The sequence below is a fragment of the Gopherus flavomarginatus genome, chromosome 1 (genome assembly GCF_025201925.1).
Source record: "Gopherus flavomarginatus isolate rGopFla2 chromosome 1, rGopFla2.mat.asm, whole genome shotgun sequence".
NCBI lineage: Eukaryota > Metazoa > Chordata > Testudines > Testudinidae > Gopherus > Gopherus flavomarginatus.
Genome location: NC_066617.1, coordinates 374,955,529 through 374,977,398, shown reverse-complemented (window position 1 = coordinate 374,977,398; position 21,870 = coordinate 374,955,529). Strand labels below are relative to the sequence as shown.

Here is a 21,870-nt window from a genome sequence, read left to right as displayed (position 1 = left end):
TTCTGCCTGATTAGGTGGCCTGTAGTAGACTCCCAGCACGACATCACCTGTGTTTTTTACCCCTTTTAGCCTAACCCAGAGACTCTCCACCCTTCCGTCTCCTATGTCCATCTCCACCTCAGTCCAAATGTGTACATTTTTAATATATAAGGCAACACCTCCTCCCTTTTTCCCCTGTCTATCCTTCCTGAGCAAACTATACCCATCCACACCAACATTCCAGTCGTGTGTATTATCCCACCAAGTTTCAGTAATGCCAATAATGTCATAGTTGTATTTATTTATTAGCACTTCCAGTTCTTCCTGCTTATTACCATACTTCTTGCATTTGTATAAAGGCATCTAAGATACTGGTTTGATCTTGCCTCCCAGCTTTGCCCTGACCCTCCTTCCTCTCTGCCATTATAGCCCGTGCTCCCTCCTGTTTCCAACCCATCTCCCAGGTCTTGTTCCCCACTTACCTGTGGGCTTTGCTCACCTGTCCCCGTCGAACCTAGTTTAAAGCCCTCCTTACTAGGTTAGCCAGTCTGTGCGCAAATAAGGCCTTTCCCCGCTTCGAAAGGTGAATGCCATCTGTTCCTAGCAGTCCTTCCTCAAATGGCATTCTATCTGCTATATCCTTTATAGAGACTGAGTGTCCACAGCTCAGCGCGTGTCCAGAGCAGGTTATTCTCCATCCCTTAGACATCCAGACATTATCTTTGTTTTGGCCATAGCTGTGAATGAGCAACTGTTTCCATGGAGCTCCTCTCAATGACGCGCAGGTCTTTTCCCTGAATTTGTTTCTAGTTGGATTTGATTCTAGTTTTTTTCCCCTTCTGGTACATGTTTTGTCAAAGCTTTGTTTCTTTTCCACTCTTACATTTTGAGCAACTGGGGAACTCCCTGCAGCATGGACTCCTAGCCTGGCTTTTATTGCATTAAGGAACACTGATGAATAGCCAGTATCCACACTCATGTTTCCCACCGGTGCCTCTTAAGGTTTCCCATGCCAAGTTCTGTAGGAATTCCTGATGCACAGAACACCATAAAATATGGAATTGGCATTAGTATGGTCAGTTGTTCATGATTTATTTCTCTGAATAGTGAAAATGTCATTTTTTAAATTGTGGAGAGTGAAAAATCTGCCTCAGCCTTGAGAACAGCTTCCAGGAGTCCATGTAGTGTCTAATATTAACCTTGTCTCTCCATCCAGGCATTTGTACTGTGACCATCACCCTAGAACCTTGGCACATAGAGGAAGTCAGGGGAAAGTACGGTACATGCAAGAGACACCATTCTGCCTCAGAGTTGGACACGTTCTCCCCTACTCCATGTCAGATTCCAACACAACTGACTTCACCAACTCCTCTAATTTCATCCTGCTGGGCATTCCTGGCCTGGAGACAGCCCATATCTGGATCTCCATCCCCTTCTGCACCATGTACGCCATAGCCATCTTGGGGAACTTCACCATCCTGTTCATCGTGAAAATGGAGCAGAGGCTCCATGCCCCCATGTACTATTTCCTCTGCATGCTGGCCATCACCTACTTGGTCCTATCCACGTCCATCCTGCCCAAAATGCTGAGCATCTTCTGGTTCAATTCCAGGGAGATCGAGGTCAGTGCCTGCCTCGCCCAGATGTACTTCATTCACTGCTTCTCGGTAATAGAGTCTGGGATCTTCGTGGCCATGGCTTTTGATCGCTATGTGGCCATCTGTGAACCCCTCGGACATTCCACCATCCTGGCAAAACCCATGGTGGTGAAGATTGGACTGGCCGTGGTGCTGCGTGACATCATGCTCATACTACCCTATCCCCTCCTGACAAGGCAATGGCCATATTGCAAAACCAACATCATCCCCGACACACACTGCATGCACATAGCCGTGGTGAAGCTGGCTTGCGCCGATACCCACATCAGTAGTTACTATGGCCTCTTTGTGCTATTCTGCGTAAAGTGTCTGGATATGATTTGTATTGCCGTGTCCTATACCCAGATTCTCAGGGCCATCTTCAGCCTCCCCACACAGGACGCCCGGCTCAAGGCTTTTGGGACCTGCAGCTCCCACCTCTGTTCCATCTTAGCCTTTTTCATCCCAGCTCTCTTCTCCTCCCTTACGTACCGGTTTGGCAAGAAAGTGGCCCTGCATTTCCGTGTTCTCATTGGCAATGTGAACCTCCTGGTGCCCCCCACACTAAACCCCATCATCTACGGTGTGAGGACCAAACAGATCCGGGACAGTCTGCTCCAGCTCTTTACTCATAAAAGGACCTAAAGTTTTCTCCTGGTGCTCTGGCTCTCAGATTGAGGTCTATGAAGAGCTGGCTGGAGACATGCTGTCATAAACAGATAAGAAAAGTTAATAGCACAGAAGTACTTTATATCTCTTTGACTATAAAGGGTTAACAAGTTCAGTAAGCCCGGCTGTCACCTGACCAGAGGACCATTCAGGAAACAGGATACTTTCAAATCTTGAGGGAGGGAAGTTTCTGTGTGTGCTGTTAGAATTTGGTGGTTGTTCACTCTGGGGCCTCAGAGTGACCAGACGTGCAACCAAGTTTCTCTCCAATCTCTCCAATACAGGCTCTTATAAGTTCAGAATAGTGAGTACTAGGTAGATAAAGCGAGTTAGGCTTTTGTTTGTTTTCTTTATTTGCAAATGTGTGTTTGGTTGGAAGGAGTTCAACTTGGTATTTTGCTGAAAAGATTTTAATTTGTACTTGTATACTTAGGCTGGGAGGGTATTCCCAGTGTCTATAGCTGAAAGACCCTGTACCTATTCCATCTTAAATTTACAAGATCATTTTTACTATTTTTCTCTCTTTAATTAAAAGTTTCTTGTTTAAGAACATGATTGTTTTTTATTCTGGTGAGACCCCAGGGGACTGGGTCTGGATTCACCAGGGAATTGGTGGGGAGAAAGGAGGGAAGGGGGAGAGAGAGGTTAATTTCTCTCTGTGTTAGGATTACTTTCTCTCTCAGGAAGAGTCTGGGAGGGCGAGAGAGAAGGAGGGAGGAAGGTGAATTGTCCTCTCTATTTTGTGATTCAAGGAGTTTGAATCACAGTGATCTTCCAGGGTAACCCAGGGAGGGGAAGCCTGGGAGAGGCAACGGTGAGGGAAAGGGTTTACTTTCCTTGTGGTAAGATCCAGAGGGTCTGGGTCTTGGGGGTCCCCGTGCAGGTTTTCTGGGGACCAGAGTGTACCAGGCACTGGAATTCCTGGTTGGTGGCAGCGCTACAAGTACTAAGCTGGTAATTGAGCTTAGAGGAATTCATGCTGGTACCCATCTTTTGGACGCTAAGGTTCAGAGTGGGGAATTGTACCATGACACATGCTGTTGGGCCCTCTTCCCTGAATCACTTGCTGGCCAGTCAAAGAGACATTAAAGACTTCCTTGACCTTAATGTGCTGTGTCAACGTGACAGGCTGGGGAATCGGTCTGTGTATAACACTTAACATAGGGTTCCCATCTTTCTAATTGCTTTTTACTGGACCCCTGAGGGCCCGTGCCCTGCCCTGCCTATTCCCCCAAGGCCCTGCCCCCTTTTCCACTTCTTCCAATAAGGCCCTGCCTCTGTTCTACCTTTCCTCCAAAGCCCACCCTTGTTGCTCACTGCTATTCTCCCCATCTCCAGCCACTCACTGGATCATCTCCACCTCCCTGCCTCCAGCCCCCAGCTGGTCTCCCTTTGCAGCCTGACAAGTAGCCTGCAGTGGATGCAGTGCTGGGGCCTTCACGGCAATCAGAAATGGAGAGGGAAGCCGGGAAGCTGAATAAAAACAACTGAGAGCTGAGAGCAGGGTTGCTACAGGCAGGCGAGATTGCACATCAAACAGCTCGTGGGCCCTAAACTTCAGTTACAGATTCCTGAGTGAAGAGACCATTGTGAGGCTTATTTCTTTAGCTTTCAGCTCCTTTTTTCCCTCTTTGCTGGGGGCCTGTAGCAGGCAGGGTCCCTGCATTGAGTATGGGCTGGGAGCCCCTTGTCCTGAGCCAAGCCTGGGGGGAAGGACAAGGGATCAGCTTTGAAGCTAGGGGAATAACAGCTGAGAGAGGCTGAAGAATAAGCCCCCATGTTAGCTGAGAAAGCTGGACGCTGGGCAGAGGCCAGGTTGGCTTTGGTAGCTAATAGAGAGGGAGATCAATGGCACCGTATGAGCCAGGTCTCAGAGAGAAAAAGCAATGTATAGGCAGCTAGGGATGCATGAGATATGGACCCAGCGCAAGACACATCCATTCCTGCTGCTTCAGTTTCCCCAGGTGTAAAAGGGGGATACCTCATAAAAACATAAAAATGTCTGGGGTCCTAGGTTGGAGAGCTGGGGGAAACTGGCTGGAGCCTCTCTATTGCTGGTTCATGGGTGGCTAGTGAAAACATTCATGTAACCGCAACTGGATGTGTTCCTGTCTGTGTATGGCTGTGTAAGTGCAAGACCTGGAGCAGATAGCAGCTTCCCATAGCCTCATAGTGTGAAAGGGAGCCCTGATTGGTATATCAGATGGCTCACTGGTATCTCAGTTCCAGGTTACACCCATGGAAGTTCGTCACATCCACCCAGCAAATGGACCCTCCTAGACCATGTGTCCATTCCCCGCTTGTCATGAACTCAGTTACTGAAGGGGAGATGGTGGTTACAGTAGGTAAATCAGGACTCCTGAGTTTTGTCTGTCATTCTCTGTGGGACCTCCCCCAAGTCACATCTCCCTTTGCCTGAGTTTACCTATCTGTATAATGGTGATATGTTCATAGGGACTTTACCTAGCTGGAAGTTTTCAGGATCCATCAATGAAAGGTGCGGCACAGTATGATGATAGTTCTTGATGAGAATTACTGATCTTTGATCCCTTAGCGACAGCCCTGTGTGCCTGCAGAAAGTGCTCATGTCTCTCCTCAGTCATCTGTCTCCAGATCTGTCTGTCTGCTATCTACCCAGCCATCCTGGGCATTTACAGTGTATCAGACTCTATGGAGGCCTATGCATTAACCCTAGTTTTCTTCCTAATCAACTATAATTTTTAAATACACACAAATACACAGAGCAGTCAATTCCTCTCTGACTCAGCACAGAGCCCCAGAATTCTCATCTCCCTTTGGGAAGGTTCCTTAATTACTGTTTACTCCTAAAGCTGGACAAAAAACACAGAAGTGCAGACATGGAAAGAAAGACATTGGCTAGAGTGTCTCTGGTCTCCGGCCTGTTTGCATCCAGATGCCGCTTCTCCTCTAGAGGCTGAGCAAACCCCACTGGGATTGCACAGAGCTATATAATAAACGGTGCACACCCCTGTTTTTATTTTTGTTGACGCAGCTGCTGGGGTGAGAGAGGTGTGGGACATGACTACCAGACTGGGATTCCCAGGGAAGACACTTCCACTTCAAAATTCACAGGTACCCTTCTCTAGCTGAGGAGCTCACCTGCTGGACAAACCAAGAGCACCATGGGTATGATGGGATAGAGAATAGGTCTATTGTCCTTTATGCTCTGCACAGCCACTAAACATCTGCTCGCCACAGGGGTGAGTTTGCTCCAGTATCACTGTCCAAATGACATTCCTTTCTGTGGATACCTACCCGCCCCTGCCAATGGCCTCACGCCCTGAGGTGGCTGTATTTGATTGGCACAGTGGATGCTTCATGATGAAAGGTATTAGTAGATGTACAATACAAGGCCAAATTTGGAGGCCACACCCTGTATTTTGCTCAGGCCCCACCGAAACAAAATTTCCCTTGGAGTAAGAACTGAATAAAGACCTCAGGAGCCAGCTGTGTGTTAATGCACAGACACTGCCAATTCCTCTCCCCTTGCATTTCGGGGCTCTGGCTGTTAACTGGGTTGAGGGTGGGGGGAGGGAGTCGTTACCTGACTTTTATATGCTGCAAATCATTTAGATGGAAGGGGACTTCACTGGAATAATTATAGGAATTTGTCAACATGGACAAGACATATTCTCTCCTAGCTTCATTGGAGAAGTCAGCTGAACTGTTATGTCTTGTGTTCTGCTTTGTATTGTTTCCAATCACAATTGAGCCGGAAGCAGACACTCAGCATTGCAAATATAAGTCCAAACAGTTAAAATTTGGCAAACATATAAACAATAGAAAATGAGATCTCTCAATTGAAGGGGTCAGACAGCCTTAAATAAAGGTGCCAGCAGAACTACCTACAATGGCCAATCACACTTGTGAGCCCCATTCAGCTAAGCTGTTTGCTCCAGTAATGTCATTGGAATGGAGTACCAGAGGCCAAATAAGTATAATGTAAACTATGTTCTTTTATCGGTGTTAATTGTTCAGATTTTCAATGTAATTAAATGTTCAGTTGTTCGTGTTTTGTGAAACATAGTAGATACAAATGCCTGATCTACTTTCTTTGTCATAGATTCATATGATTTAAGGTCAGAAGGGACCATTTGATCATCCAACCTGACATCCTGTATAACACAGGCCATTCAATTTTACCTAATTACCCCGAATCAAAGTTCATAACTTGTATGTGACTAAGATCTGTTCCACTCTAGGATTTTACATTATAGAACCATAGAGCTATGGGGTTAGAAAGGAATGAAAGGGTGAGCTAGTCTGACCCCTTGCCAAGATGTAGGATGTGTTGTGTCTAAATCATCCCAAAGAGACTGGCGTCCCACCACCTTTGGGATATCTCCAGCGAAAGAGCTTCTATAACCTCACAAAGCGCCTGTTCCTTTGTCCTCCTGTTCTTAAAGTTAGGAAGCTTTTTTTCCCTCAGATATAATCTAAATCTTCTATGCTGGAGTTTGAACCCACTGCCTGTTGTCCTGTGTTCTGCAGCAAGACAGAATAACATTCCTCCGTCTTTCTTATTGCAGCCTTTCAAGTATCCAAAGACTGCTCCCATCTCTCCCTCAATCTCCTCTTTTCCAAACTAAACACAAATGGTTGCTTCAGCCCTTGCTCATCTGGCTTGCCTTTTATCCCTTTGATCATCGTTGTCGCTTGCCTCTGGAAACTTTCCAGTTTCTCTTCATCCTTCCTATACATCGGTGACCCAAACTAGACTCAATACTCCAGCTGAGGCCTAACCAGTGCCTAATCGTTGAGTACTATCACCTCCAATGATTTCCATTTCCCTTTTCTGAAAAAATCAACACCCCTGAAAAATGTAGCTATATCAACCTAACCCTGGTGTAGAAGGCATTAGGTCAACAGAAGAATTCTTCAATGGACTTAGCTTCCCCTCTTGGGGAGATGGATTAACAACTTTGACAGGAGAACCTCTGATGTCCGTATACGTAGTGTCAACATTGAAGCACTCGAGCAGGACCATTGTAGCTTTTTAAGTGTAGACGAGCCCTTAATCAGATCTTCCAGAAAAGCATCCAGTCTGGATCTGCTGGCATGGGGAGTTGGAGAACCCACCACTTCTCTTCACAGTGTGTTGCAAACGTTAATCATCCAGAGTGGTAATCATTTAGCCCTTATTTCCAACTCTAATATTTTTGGCTTCAGATTCCAGTGATTGGGTCTTGCTTTGCCTTTCATCAGCAGATTGAAGAGTATGTTATTGATATTTAAGATGAGTAAATGAAGCTCCTTAAGTCACTCTCTCTGACCGGCATTTTCTCCAGTCTCTAATAATTTTTGTGGCTCTTTCTGCACCCTCTCTAATTTTTCAACATCATTTCTGAAATGTGGAACCTGGGAGTGGAAACAGTCAGTGCAGAGGTAAAATCCTTCTCTTGCTCCAACTCACCACTCCCCTGTTTATGTATCCAAAGATCTCATCAGTGCTTTTGGCAACAGCATCAAGCTGGGAGCTCACAATGAGTTGGGTGTCTACAATGACCCCTAAATCCTTTCCACTGTCCCTGTGTCCCATAATGCAGTGCCCTGGTCTGTGGATCAAGACTGCATTCCCTGTTCCAAGAGGATCCCTTTGCATTTGTCTGTATTAAAGTATTTTGTTTCCATGGCCCCAGCTCACCAAATGTTCCAGGTCAATCAATGTGCCTGCCCCAGCCTACTCTTTGTAACCAATCTGCCAATCTTTAGGTCATCAGTAAATTTTATCTGCAGTGTTTTTCTCTTTGCTTCCAGATCATTGATGAAAATATTGAATAGTGTTGGGCCAAAAATGGATCCCTGCAGACCCTCATAAAAACACCTCCATCCACTGACAATGGCCCATTGACAACTGTTTTCTAAGATCTTTCAGTTAGCCAGTTTTTAGTCCACTTTACATGTGCTCTACTGATATTGTATAGTGTGCATTTTTTTATCTGAATTTTTCCCCCTACTGAAACAAACGCCTCAGAGAAATCAAAGTGTATTGCATCTGCTTGGTTCCCTTTATTGATCAAAAGTGTGTTCTCATTTCAGGATAAAATCGGGTTTATCTGACAAGACATGTTTTCCACACACCATGTTGTTGACTGGCATTAATTACATTCCTATGTTTTTTTAACTAATCCCAGACCAGCTTTTTCATTCTTGCTTAATTTTGTAAAATCTTTTTTTTAAACTTTCCCTTTTTTAATTGAATATTTTACATTGAACCCAGATCTGTCCTGTTCCCCCTCTCCTTTTCTTTTCCTTTTGTCTCTCCGGCTGCCTCACCGTGTACCTCTGGTCCCGAGTGAGATGTGCTCTTGATCAGCCAGTCGTAACTAGGGTGTTTGGAACTCTACGATTCAGTTGTAGATGCTGCTTGTCATCATCCTTGTCTTCTAATGGACTGGGAAGTATTTTATCATCTTAGGTGATATATGTTTATCATTCTGCTTCTTTCCGAATGCAGAACACAATTATATCTTGAAGGTATCTACCTTTCCTGCAACATTAACAAACTTTGTTTCTCCCTCAAAGAATTGAGCTAAACCTTTTCTAGGATTTCTTTTGTTCTCAAAATACTTTAATAACCTTCTTTTTGTGATCCTTAGAACTGGGAATCATGGATTTTTCTATGATGTTTTTAGCATCCCTTATGAATTTTCATAAATTCCAATTTGTATTATTTGCTCTCTCTATTTTCCTTTTTCCCTATTTGTTAAATATTCCTTCCCATCCCATCCCTCAAGTTGCTGCCTTCACTTTGTCAGTAAACTGGATTTTTGTCCAAAGTTCTCTACTTTCTGGACTAGCGGCTTTTTGCCAATCTAATTAACTGTTCTACAAGAAATCCCACTTTTCCTTCTCATTTTTTCTCTTCAAATGTTTCCTCCCCATCAGTTTTATTGACCTTTTACCTTTGCTTTGGGAAATTAGCCTGTAGCAGGGTGGTCACTCTGCTCCATCCCTGAAAGACGTAAAACAGCCCTGGGAGAGGGCTGCCCTGGGGAGCCAAGAGTAAAAGCAGCCCTGGAGAAGGTTGTGGCTGGGAAAAGGAGTGAAAGTGCCTGTGTAGCTGACCACAGGTGAGGCAGCTCAATTAGGGCTCAGCTGGCTCTGATAAGAGGGCTGGGGACCAGGAGCTGGAAGAGTCTCACTCAAGCCCTGGCATGGGAAGGGATAGCTGCCTGGGATCGAGGAACCTGAATCAGAGCAGTACAGGGGAATTGGGGAAATGGAGCTGGGGAGCTCCAGCCTGGTAAACCTCCAGGCTGCAGGCTTTGGTGAACACCTACAAAGGTACTGGGGCTACAGAGATGCAGCTTGGGACTAGGCAGAGGCATCTGGTCCAGCCCTCTTGCCAATGATGAGTGGCCATGACAGACTTCACTCTGCGCCAGTGAGCGGGGGCTAGATGATGAGTGGCAGTAGCCACTGAGGCAAGTGGGCATAGAGGGTTGGGGGTTCCCTTGGGAGGAGAGACCCAGAATGTGGGAGCATTGCCAGGGGGCAGGACCCCAAGGTAAAGAGGCAGTTGGGTCCAGAAGGGACACAGGGGCCAGATTCCAGGAGGAGGCGCTCCATATGCTGGAGAGCTAATTCCCGAGATGACGAGCAGGAGGTGCCACGCCCGTGAGTCATCCTCTCACTACATAGCCCTTTTGAAACACTAAGCATCTATAGATATTACTGGCTGGGAACGGATCTGTGTTTGTCCATTGTAATGTCATCAGTTCCATTTTTTATTTTCCTCTCCTCTATCATATACCCTCTTACTGGTCTCTTCTCTAAACTAAACAGGCCCAGACTTCACAGTCTGTTGGCAGCCTCCCCCATTCTCAGAGCCTGTCTCAGAAATCCCCTTTCTATCGGCTCTATCCTTTATAGAGACTGAATGTCCACAACTGAGTGTGAGTCCAGAGCAGATTATTCTCCATCCCATTCCTTAGGCATCTGAACATTGTCTTTGTTTTGACCACTGCTGAGAATGAGCCGAGCTGCCATCAGTGGCGACCAGGTCTTTCCCATAATGTGAGTTCTAGTGGAGATATTTCCCTCCGGTACATGTTTTATCAAAGCTTTGTTTCTTTTTCACGCCTTATAAGAGCCCCCCCCCCATAGTGTGTGTAGTGTCTCATATTAACATTGTCTCTCCATCCAGGCGTTCGTACTGCCACCATCACCCTAGAGCCTGGGCACATTAAGGAAATCAGAGGAACGTATAGTACGTGCAGGAGACTCCATTCTCCCTCAGCGTTGGACACCTTCTCTCCTACTCCATGTCAGATTCCAACACAACTGACTTCACCAACCCCTCCACCTTCATCCTGCTGGGCATTCCTGGCCTGGAGGCGGCCCGTGTCTGGATCTCCATCCCCTTCTGCACCATGTACGCCATAGCCATGTTGGGAAACTTCACCATCCTGTTCATCGTGAAGAGGGAGCCGAGCCTTCATGTGCCCATGTACTATTTCCTCTGCATGCTGGTCATCACCGACCTGGTCCTGTCCACATCCACCCTGCCAAAAACACTGAGCATCTTCTGGTTCAATTCCAGGGAGATCGATTTCAGTGCCTGCCTCACCCAGATGCTCTTCATTCACTGCTTCTCAGTGATGGAATCTGGGATCCTCGTGGCCATGGCTTTTGATCGCTATGTGGCCATCTGCCACCCCCTGAGACATTCCACCACCCTGGCAAACCCAGTGGTGGCTAAGATTGGCCTGGCCGTGGTGCTGCGTGGCATCATGCTCATACTGCCCTATCCCTTACTGGCGAGGCAGTGGCCATATTGCAAAAGCAACATCATCCCCGACATACACTGCACGCACATAGCAGTGGTGAAGCTGGCTTGCGCCGACACCCACATCACTAATTACTACGGCCTCTTTGTGCTATTCTGCATCAGGGGTCTGGATATGTTTTTTATTGCTGTGTCCTATACCCAGATCCTCAGGGCCATCTTCAGCCTCCCCACACAAGACGCCCGGCTCAAGACTTTTGGGACCTGCAGCTTCCACCTCTGTTCCATCTTAGCCTTTTACATCCCAGCTCTCTTCTCCTCCCTCACATACCGATTTGGCCACAATGTGGCCCTGCATTTCCATGTTCTCATTGGCAACGTGAGCGTCCTGGTGCCACCCATGCTAAACCCCATCATCTACGGTGTGAGGACCAAACAGATCCAGGACAGGCTGCTCTGGCTCCTTTCTCATAAAGACATCTGAATTGTAATCCTGGTGCTCTAACTGTCAGACCAAACTGCGTTCAGAGCTGGCTGGTGAGATAGGCCTGGGCCCACTTCCCTGAATCACTTACTAGACTGTCAAAGTGACATTGAATCCTTTCCTGGCCTTACTGTGCTGTGTCAACATGACAGACTGGGGAATCGGTCTGTGTACAACTAACATAGGGTTCCCATCCTTCCAACTGCATTTTACTGGACCCCTGAGGGCCCATGCCCTGCCCTGCCTATTCCCCCAAGGCCCTGCTCCCTTTTAATTCTACCAGCAAGGCCCTGCCTCTGTTCTGCCTTTTCCTCCAAAGTCCACCCTTGTCGCTCACTGCTCTTCTCCCCATCCCCAACCTCTCACTGGATCATCTCCACCTCTCTGCCCCCAGCCCCCAGCTGGTCTCTCTCTGCCCGAGTCTGAGACAGGACCTGCTGCAGTCTGACAAGTAGCCTGCAGTGGATGCAGCACTGGGGCCAACAGGACAATCAGGAGCAGAGCTGGAGTCCAGGAAGCTGTATAAAAGCAACTGAGGGTTGAGTGCAGGGTTGTGTGGCAGGTGTGCAAGGCTGTGCATCATACAGCTTGTGACCCCTAAGTCTCAGCAGAGTCCCGAGGGCAGAGACCATTGTGTGACTTATTGTTTTAGCTTTCAGCTTCCTCTCTTTCCTCCTGACTGAGGGTGTCTAGCAGGCAGGGTCCCTGCAATGGGAATGGGCTGGGAGCCAGGCTCTCCAATAATGCTTCATAGAAATATGCTTAGGAGTATAAATATGACATATCTGGAATATGTTTTATACTACATGTGTCCCATAGACCACTTCTGCCAGCATAATTAACCAAGTCCAATGAGTGCCTCCCGCTGATGCAACATTTATCGGTCAGGGGTGTGTTTTTTCACACCCATGACCCCCAAAAGTTTTACCAACAAAATTGTTAGTGTAGACAAAGCCTGAGTTGCATGCTGATAAAGATGTCCACTGCCTCAATTCCTGCCCTTTTTAAGAAGATTGCAATTTTCTGCTGGTCTTCTCTGTCAGCAAACCCAGCTGCTTGCATAGATGTATCTCAAAACTCTGCCTGAGTCTCTTCCCAGACTCTGCACCATTACCAGAGAGTTTCAACTGCTTGGGGGCCTTCAATTGGTCCATCTCCAGGATGGCTCCTTTGTTCCTTCTGTAATAACCTTAGTCCCAGATCTGGACCTTAGCGTCCAAAATATGGGGGTTAGCATGAAAACCTCCAAGCTTAGTTACCAGCTTGGACCTGGTACCTGCTGCCACCACCCAAAAAATTAGAGTGTTTTGGGGCACTCTGGTCCCTCTGAAAAACCTTCCCTGGGGACCCCAAGACCCAAATCCCTTGAGTCTCACAACAAAGGGAAATAATCCTTTTTCCCTTCCCCCCTCCAGGTGCTCCTGGAGAGATACACAGACACAAGCTCTGTGAAACTACACAGAGAGACTCCCCCTCTCTGTTCCCAATCCTGAAAACAAAAAGTACTTTTCTATTCCCCCAGAGGGAATGCAAAATCAGGCTAGCGATCCAACACACAAATCTCCCCTTGATTTCTTCCTCCCACCAATTCCCTGGTGAGTACAGACTCAATTTCCCTGAAGTAAAGAAAAACTCCAACAGGTCTTAAAAGAAAGCTTTATATAAAAAGAAAGAAAAATAAGTATAAATGTTCTCTCTGTATTAAGATGATACAACACAGGGTCAATTGCTTAAAAGAATATTGAATAAACAGCCTTATTCCAAAAGAATACAAATCAAAGCACTCCAGCACTTATATTTATGCAAATATCAAAGAAAAGAAACCATATAACTTACTATCTGATCTCTTTGTCCTTACACTTGGAAACAGAAGACTAGAAAATAGAACTACTTCTCCAAAGCTCAGAGAAAGCAGGCAGCCAGAAAACAAAGACAAAGACACTCAATTCCCTCCACCCAAAGTTGAAAAAATCCGGTTTCCTGATTGGTCCTCTGGTCAGGTGCTTCAGGTGAAAGAGACATTAACCCTTAGCTATCTGTTTATGACACGCCCCCCAAATTGCAGACAGTGGGGAAGCTCACTGGCGGCGATTTCCTTCTAGAACTTGAAAATAAACAGATTAATACAACACATACACCTTTACATATACTCCTAAGTATATAACTAACAGACTTCTACATTTTAAGAACACTTTTTAACTACTGAATTCTGGGAAACTCTCACGGGAGAGTGCATCAGCAACTTTATTAGAAGCTCCTGTGATGTGTTGAATTTCAAAATCAAAATCTTGGAGAGCTAAACTCCAACGAAGAAGTTTCTTGTTGTTCCCCTTGGCAGTATGAAGCCACTTTAGTGCAGCATGGTCAGTTTGTAGTTGGAACCGCCGTCCCCAAACATATGGGCGTAGCTTTTCCAGGGCGTACACAATGGCATAGCATTCCTTTTGACTGACTGACCAGTGACTTTCCCTCTCAGACAGTTTCTTGCTGAGAAACACGACAGGATGGAAGTTGTGATCTGTTGCTTCCTGCATGAGCACTGCTCCTATACCACGCTCAGATGCATCTGTGGTTACTAGGAATGGCTTGTCAAAATCCGGGGCCCTGAGCACAGGGTCAGACATGAGCGTCGCCTTAAGCTGGGTAAAGGCCTTTTGACACTCATCAGTCCACTTAACGGCATTTGGCTGGGTCTTTTTGGTCAGGTCGGTCAGTGGGGCAGCGATTTGGCTGTAGTGTGGTACAAATCGCCTGTAGTATGCGGCCAAGCCTAAGAAGGATTGGACCTGCTTCTTGGACCGTGGGACAGGCCACTTTTGGATAGCATCCACCTTGGCCTGTAGGGGGTTTATGGTTCCTCGACCCACCTGGTGCCCCAGGTAAGTTACTCTGTTTTGGCCTATTTGACACTTTTTGGCCTTAACAGTTAGTCCTGCCTGCCTGATGCGCTCAAAGACCTTTTCCAGGTGTAGTAGGTGTTCGGGCCAGGAGTCTGAAAAAATGGCCACATCATCGAGGTAGGCAACTGCAAATTCTCCCAGTCCAGCTAGTAGACCATCTACCAGCCTCTGGAAGGTGGCGGGTGCATTTCGAAGGCCGAAAGGAAGGACATTGAATTCATACACCCCCGCATGGGTGACGAATGCTGACCTCTCCTTGGCAGGTTCATCTAGCGGTACTTGCCAGTACCCCTTGGTTAAGTCTATTGTAGAGATGAACTGGGCCCGTCCCAACTTCTCCAATAGCTCATCGGTGCGTGGCATTGGATAGTTGTCCGGACGAGTTACCGCATTTAGCTTACGGTAGTCCACGCAAAAGCGTATTTTCCCATCTGGTTTGGGTACCAGAACCACTGGAGATGCCCATGCACTGGTAGATGAGCGGATTATACCCATCTGTAGCATGTTCTGGATCTCCCGTTCTATAGCAGCTTGGGCATGAGGAGACACTCGGTAGGGTGGGGTTCTGATTGGGTGAGCATTACCTGTATCAATGGAGTGGTATGCCCGTTCAGTCCGTCCTGGGGTGGCTGAGAACAATGGGGCGAAGCTAGTGCACAGCTCCTTGATTTGTTGCCGCTGCAGACGTTCCAGGGTGGTTGAGAGGTTCACCTCTTCCACGCCACCGTCTTTTTTTCCGTCGTAGTAGACACCGTCAGGCCACTCAGCATCATCTCCCTGGACTGTAAACTGACAAACCTGTAAGTCTCTGGAATAGAAAGGCTTGAGAGAATTAACATGGTACACTTTAGGCTTTAGTGAGGAATTGGGAAATGCTATGAGGTAGTTTACAGCTCCCAGGCGCTCTTGGACCGTGAATGGCCCTTCCCATGATGCTTCCATCTTATGGGTCTGTTGCGCCTTTAAGACCATAACCTGGTCTCCTACCTTGAAGGAACGTTTTCTGGCATGTCTGTCATACCAGGCCTTTTGCTCTTCTTGAGCATCTTTTAGGTTCTCTCTAGCAAGGGCTAAAGAGTGTCGGAGGGTGCTTTGTAGGTTGCTTACAAAGTCCAGAATGTTAGTTCCTGGAGAAGGCGTAAACCCCTCCCATTGCCGCTTCACCAACTGTAATGGCCCCTTAACCTCGTGACCATACACCAGTTCAAACGGTGAAAACCCTAAACTGGGATGTGGTACAGCCCTGTAGGCAAACAGCAACTGCTGCAACACTAGGTCCCAATTATTGGAGAATTCGTTGATGAATTTTCGTATCATGGCCCCCAAAGTTCCATTGAACCTTTCCACCAGGCCATTGGTTTGATGGTGGTATGGGGTGGCAACCAAGTGATTCACCCCATGAGTTTCCCACAGTTTTTCCATGGTCCCTGCCAGGAAATTAGACCCTGAATCTGTAAGGATGTCGGAGGGCCAACCTACCCTGGCAAAGATGTCTGTTAAGGCCAGGCACACAGTGTTAGCCCGGGTGTTGCCTAGAGCTACTGCTTCCGGCCATCGGGTAGCAAAGTCCACTAAAGTCAGTACGTACTGCTTTCCTCTGGGCGTCTTTTTTGGGAAAGGGCCCAGAATATCCACAGCTACTCGCTGAAATGGGACCTCAATTATGGGGAGTGGCTGGAGAGGGGCCTTGACCAGGTCTTGAGGCTTTCCCACTCTTTGGCATACCTCACAAGACCGGACATACTTGGCAACGTCCTTGCCCATCCCCTCCCAGTGGAAGGACTTCCCCAACCGGTCCTTGGTTCTGTTCACCCCAGCATGGCCACTGGGATGATCATGGGCTAAGCTCAAGAGCTTCCCCCGGTACTTAGTTGGAACCACCAACTGTTTTTGCGGCTGCCATTCTTCCCGGTGTCCACCAGAAAGAATTTCCTTGTATAAAAGTCCTTGGTCTATAACAAACCGGGATCGATTAGAAGAGCTGAGAGGCGGTGGGGTGCTCCGTGCCACCGCCCAAGCTTTCTGAAGGCTGTCATCCGCTTCCTGCTCAGTCTGGAACTGTTCCCTTGAGGCTGGGGTCACCAGTTCTTCCTCAGACTGTGGACTTGGGCTTGGTCCCTCTGGAAGCGATGTAGGTGATGGGGTTGTTTCCGTTGCTGGTGAACCGCTCTCCGCTGGTGCACCTGAGGGTATTTCAGGCTCTGGCTGAGCCTTTTGGGTATGGCTGTCTGTTGCTTCTGCCAGTTTTGGCTCGCTGGCGCCCTCTGGCGTTGAGTTTGAAGATGGGGTTGCAATGGCTGGTGCTGGTTGCTGTTCCAGTTCCGGGCCTGGGACTGGAGGTGCTGTGGCTGTTTCAGTGGTTGGCATGGAATCCGGGTCCACTACCTCTGTCTGGGTCTCTGGTAACCCAGACGGGGCCTCTGTGGACGGTTCAGGAACAGGAATGGGTCTGGAAGCTTGCCTGGTTTGGCTACGTGTAACCATTCCCACTCTCTTGGCCCGCCTCACCTGGTTGGCCAAGTCTTCCCCCAGTAGCATGGGGATAGGATAATTGTCATAGACTGCAAAAGTCCACATTCCTGAGCAGCCTTTGTACTGGACAGGCAGTTGAGCTGTAGGCAAGTCTACAGCTTGTGACATGAAGGGGTAAATTGTAACTTTGGCCTTTGGGTTGATGAATTTGGGGTCAACGAAGGATTGGTGGATAGCTGACACTTGTGCCCCCGTGTCTCTCCACGCAGTAACCTTCTTTCCGCCCACTCTCAAATTTTCCCTTCGCTCCAAGGGTATTTGAGAGGCATCCGGGCCTGGGGATCTTTGGTGTGATGGTGGTGTAATGAATTGCACTCGCATGGTGTTCTTGGGACACTTGGCCTTGATATGTCCCAGTTCATTACACTTAAAGCATCTTCCATCTGATGGGTCACTGGGCCGAGGTGAGTTACTGGAGACTGGTGAGGTTGAAGGGTAGGGTATCTGTGGCTTTACTTGGGTGGTATGTGGGGTCTTTGGCTGTCCTCGGTTGTAGGGTTTATGGTCTGTGTGCCCCCTGGGGTAATCGTTCCCCTTGACAGTAGCTTTCTTGCTTTCTGCCAGTTCCATCCATTTGGCTCCAATCTCCCCCGCCTCAGCGATATCTTTGGGATTTCCATCTTGTATGTACCGTGTGATGTCTTCAGGAACACCATCCAAGAACTGCTCCATTTGTATGAGGAGGTTCATTTCTTCCAAGGTTTGAATGTTGTTTCCTGTTAGCCAGGCCTCATAGTTTTTTGCAATGTAGTAGGCGTGTTTGGGAAATGACACCTCTGGTTTCCACTTTTGGGTTCTGAAGCGCCGACGGGCATGATCTGGGGTTATCCCCATCCTGTATCTGGCCTTGGTTAGAAAAAGTTTATAGTCATTCATTTGCTGCTTAGGCATTTCAGCTGCCACCTCTGCTAAAGGTCCACTGAGCTGTGACCTCAATTCTACCATGTACTGGTCTTCGGGAATCTTGTACCCAAGACAAGCTCTTTCAAAATTTTCCAAGAAGGCCTCGGTGTCATCACCTGCCTTGTAGGTGGGAAATTTCCTGTGCTGTGGAGCAATATTTGGCGCCGGGTTGTTAGGGTTGGCTGGCACATGCAGCCCAGCTTTTGCCAACTCCAGTTCATGTTTCCTCTGTTTTTCCTTCTCTTCCATTTCTTTTTGTTGCTTTTCCATTTCTCGGCGGTGGGCCAACTCTTCTTCTGCTTGTTTCCTTCGGTAGGCCACCTCTTCTTCTTCTAGTTTTCTTTTGTGTGCTGCCTCCTTGGCTGCCTCTTTGGCTGCCTGTTCTCTTTGGTAGGCTGCCTCTTTGATCTGTTCTTCTCTTTCTTTCATCTCCATCTCTTTTTGTTTTATTTCCAGTTGTCGCCTGTGTTCAGCTTCTTTGATTTGTTCTTCGGCGTCAATTTTTGCCTTAGAAGTCATGGTTCCTGTTTTCTTGTGTTGGGGTGCCCTCCGGTGTTTATCTTCTGAACTGCAGGCTCTGTTCCCTCCTGGAGTCTGCCTAGCAACAGTGCTTTTTTCCTTTTCTCTCTCTAGCTAATGTTCAATGAAGGGAAACCAGAAAAACCACTTTATTTGCATGCCTATAAGTGCTGGTACTTGCCTCCTAATGGGAGGGCTATTGCATGACAAAAGACCCTTAACATGCAAGCCACAAACTGCGAGAGAGAGCAGAAAAAAAAATTCTCTCTGGTTCCCTTTTAAAACCAACTGTTTCTCTCTGCTAAAAAGCCCTTAGCAGAGAAAAGAAAAATATAATATTTCTACTGGCTTCTGGATTCTGTCTATCTCCCACCAGCTGCCACTCATGTAATAACCTTAGTCCCAGATCTGGACCTTAGCGTCCAAAATATGGGGGTTAGCATGAAAACCTCCAAGCTTAGTTACCAGCTTGGACCTGGTACCTGCTGCCACCACCCAAAAAATTAGAGTGTTTTGGGGCACTCTGGTCCCTCTGAAAAACCTTCCCTGGGGACCCCAAGACCCAAATCCCTTGAGTCTCACAACAAAGGGAAATAATCCTTTTTCCCTTCCCCCCTCCAGGTGCTCCTGGAGAGATACACAGACACAAGCTCTGTGAAACTACACAGAGAGACTCCCCCTCTCTGTTCCCAATCCTGAAAACAAAAAGTACTTTTCTATTCCCCCAGAGGGAATGCAAAATCAGGCTAGCGATCCAACACACAAATCTCCCCTTGATTTCTTCCTCCCACCAATTCCCTGGTGAGTACAGACTCAATTTCCCTGAAGTAAAGAAAAACTCCAACAGGTCTTAAAAGAAAGCTTTATATAAAAAGAAAGAAAAATAAGTATAAATGTTCTCTCTGTATTAAGATGATACAACACAGGGTCAATTGCTTAAAAGAATATTGAATAAACAGCCTTATTCCAAAAGAATACAAATCAAAGCACTCCAGCACTTATATTTATGCAAATATCAAAGAAAAGAAACCATATAACTTACTATCTGATCTCTTTGTCCTTACACTTGGAAACAGAAGACTAGAAAATAGAACTACTTCTCCAAAGCTCAGAGAAAGCAGGCAGCCAGAAAACAAAGACAAAGACACTCAATTCCCTCCACCCAAAGTTGAAAAAATCCGGTTTCCTGATTGGTCCTCTGGTCAGGTGCTTCAGGTGAAAGAGACATTAACCCTTAGCTATCTGTTTATGACACCTTCACCACAGCCCTGTTTTCTCTCCCCTCTCCTCTGGTCTCCCCTCTGGTACGAGGGTTTGTCTTGGGAAAGCATGAGGAGGCAATACCACCTTTCGAAGGAAGGAGGCGTAAAGCCTGCCAGTGACAAAATTGTCCATACTGCTAGGTGTGAGCCCTGCATGGCTAAGCAGGGGGTAGATTCTGCCTTAGAGAGTATGGAGTTATGTATCCTAGGAGAGGGTCCAGATAAGGAAACTGGGGAAGGAATAGTGGGAGTACAGGAATGTCTCCTCACTGGTCACTTGGGAGAGGATGCCCAGGACAGAATGGCTGGTTCAGCATCTCTGTACCCAGGCACTCAGCCTGTGGTTCAGGCTTTGAGAGGGAACCGTGTAACTGACCTCCCCCTCTCTCGGAGGCAGAGAGAGGGGTAATGAAGGATACCTCAATCCAGGTCCTAATTTTTCAGGAGTTTGTTCCTGACATGCTTGTGAAAACTAACCCTGTCTCTTTAGGACAGGAGGTCGATCCTGCTGAAAATGATTATCTATGAAAATGCTAATGACCCATTAGACAGAGAGGAGGAAGTAATTCCGTGGATTGGTAAGACATGGAAGGCAGCTGTGAAAGAGCTGCTGAGATGTCATAAACAGATAGCTAAGGGTTAATGTTCTTTTACCTGTAAAGGGTTAACATAGGGAACCAAACACCTGATCAGAGGACCAATCAGGAAACAAGACTTTTTCAAATCTGGGTGGAGGGAAGTTTTGGGTGTGAGTTCTTTGTTCTTTGTCTTGTGTCTGTGCCCTCTCGGCTCTAAGAGTGATTTTTCTATCTCCTGGCTTTCTAATCTTCTGTTTCCAAGTTGTAAGTACAAGGATAATAAGACAATAGGTTTATATTGTTTTCTTTTGTATTTACATGTGTGTAGTTGCTGGAATGTTTTAAATTGTATTCTTTTTGAATAAGGCTGTTTATTCATTTTTCTTTTAAGCAATTGATCCTGTATATTGTCTACATGATACAGAGCCTATTTTTAATGTCCTTTTTTCTTTCTCTTTATAGAAAGCTTTCTTTTTAAGACCTGTTGGAGTTTTTCTTTAGTGGGGACTCCAGGGAATTGAGTCTGCAGCTCACCAGGGAATTGGTCTGTCTGCTATCTATGAAGCCATCCTAGGCATTTACAGAGCATCTGACCCTAGGGAGGCCTAGGCACTATCCCAAGTTTTCTTCGTAATCAACTATAATTTTTAAATATACACAAATACACAGAGCAGCCAATTCCTCTCTGACTCAGCTCAAAGCCCAAGAGTTCTCATCTCCCTTTGGAAAGGTCCTTTAATTACTGTTTACTCTTAAAGCTGGACAACAGACACAGCAGCGCAGACATGGAAAGAAAGACATTGGCTAGAGTGTCTCCGGTCTCCGGCCTCTTTGCATCCAGATGACACTTCTCCCCTAGAGGCTGAGCGAACCCCACTGGGATTGCACAGAACCCTGCATCAGCTCTCGGCGTGGGATGTTGTTGCAGACGCTGGGGTGAGAGAGGTGTGGGATATGGCTACCTGACGGGGATTCCCAAGAAAGACACTTCCACTTCGCAATTCACAGATTCCCATCTCTAGCTGGTGAGTTCACCTGCTGGACAAACCAAGAGCAACATGGGCCTGATGGGATAGAGAATAAGTCTATTGTCCTTAATGATCTGCACAGCCATTAAAAATCCCAGGCCCTTGCCACATGGCTGAGTTTGACCCGTATCACTGTCCAAAATGTCATTCCTTTCTGTGAACACCCAGCTACCCCTGCCAATGGCCTCACGGCCCGAGGCAGATGTATTTTAGTGGATCCTTCATGATGAAAGATGTTAGTAGATGGACAGTACAAGGCCAAATTTGGAGGCCATGCCCTGTATTTTGCTCAGGACCCACTAAGGCAAAATTTCCCTTGGAGTAAGAACTGAATAAAGAACTCAGGAGCCAGCTGTGTGTTAATGCACAGACACTGCCCGCTCCCTCCTCTAGCAATTTTAGGTTTTGTCTATTAAAAGTGTGTGTGTGCGGGGGAAGGGGGGGTCATTACCTGACTTTTATCTGCTGCAAAGAATTGAGGAATAATTATAAGAATTTTTGAACATGGGCAGCACTCTCCTAGCTTCATTTGAGACTTTGGCTGAACTGTTATGCCTGAAACATTGAAAACACAATTCAGCCAGGAGGAGACACCCAGCATTGCAAATGTAAGTCCTAATCGTTACA

The 21,870-nt window shown here is 46.9% G+C and overlaps 3 protein-coding genes across 3 annotated transcripts in view; 2 read left to right on the top strand and 1 right to left on the bottom strand.

The window, feature by feature from the left end:
- Positions 1–17,834, bottom strand: part of LOC127044535 (nascent polypeptide-associated complex subunit alpha, muscle-specific form-like) — a 71,050-nt gene extending 53,216 nt beyond the window's left edge. Inside the window, exon 1 of the mRNA XM_050939525.1 lies at positions 16,930–17,834. Within this exon, the coding sequence (XP_050795482.1) occupies positions 16,930–17,829 (900 nt within the window). The 5' untranslated portion in view covers positions 17,830–17,834. The remainder of the gene's footprint in view (positions 1–16,929) is intronic.
- Positions 1,314–2,261, top strand: LOC127052888 (olfactory receptor 52R1-like). The gene has a single exon (XM_050957065.1). It carries the CDS (start codon positions 1,314–1,316, stop codon positions 2,259–2,261), a length of 948 nt encoding a protein of 315 aa, XP_050813022.1.
- LOC127050789 (olfactory receptor 52R1-like) lies at positions 10,566–11,521 on the top strand. The gene has a single exon (XM_050952362.1). It carries the CDS (start codon positions 10,574–10,576, stop codon positions 11,519–11,521), a length of 948 nt encoding a protein of 315 aa, XP_050808319.1. The 5' UTR covers positions 10,566–10,573.
- Positions 17,835–21,870: the final 4,036 nt, after the last annotated feature.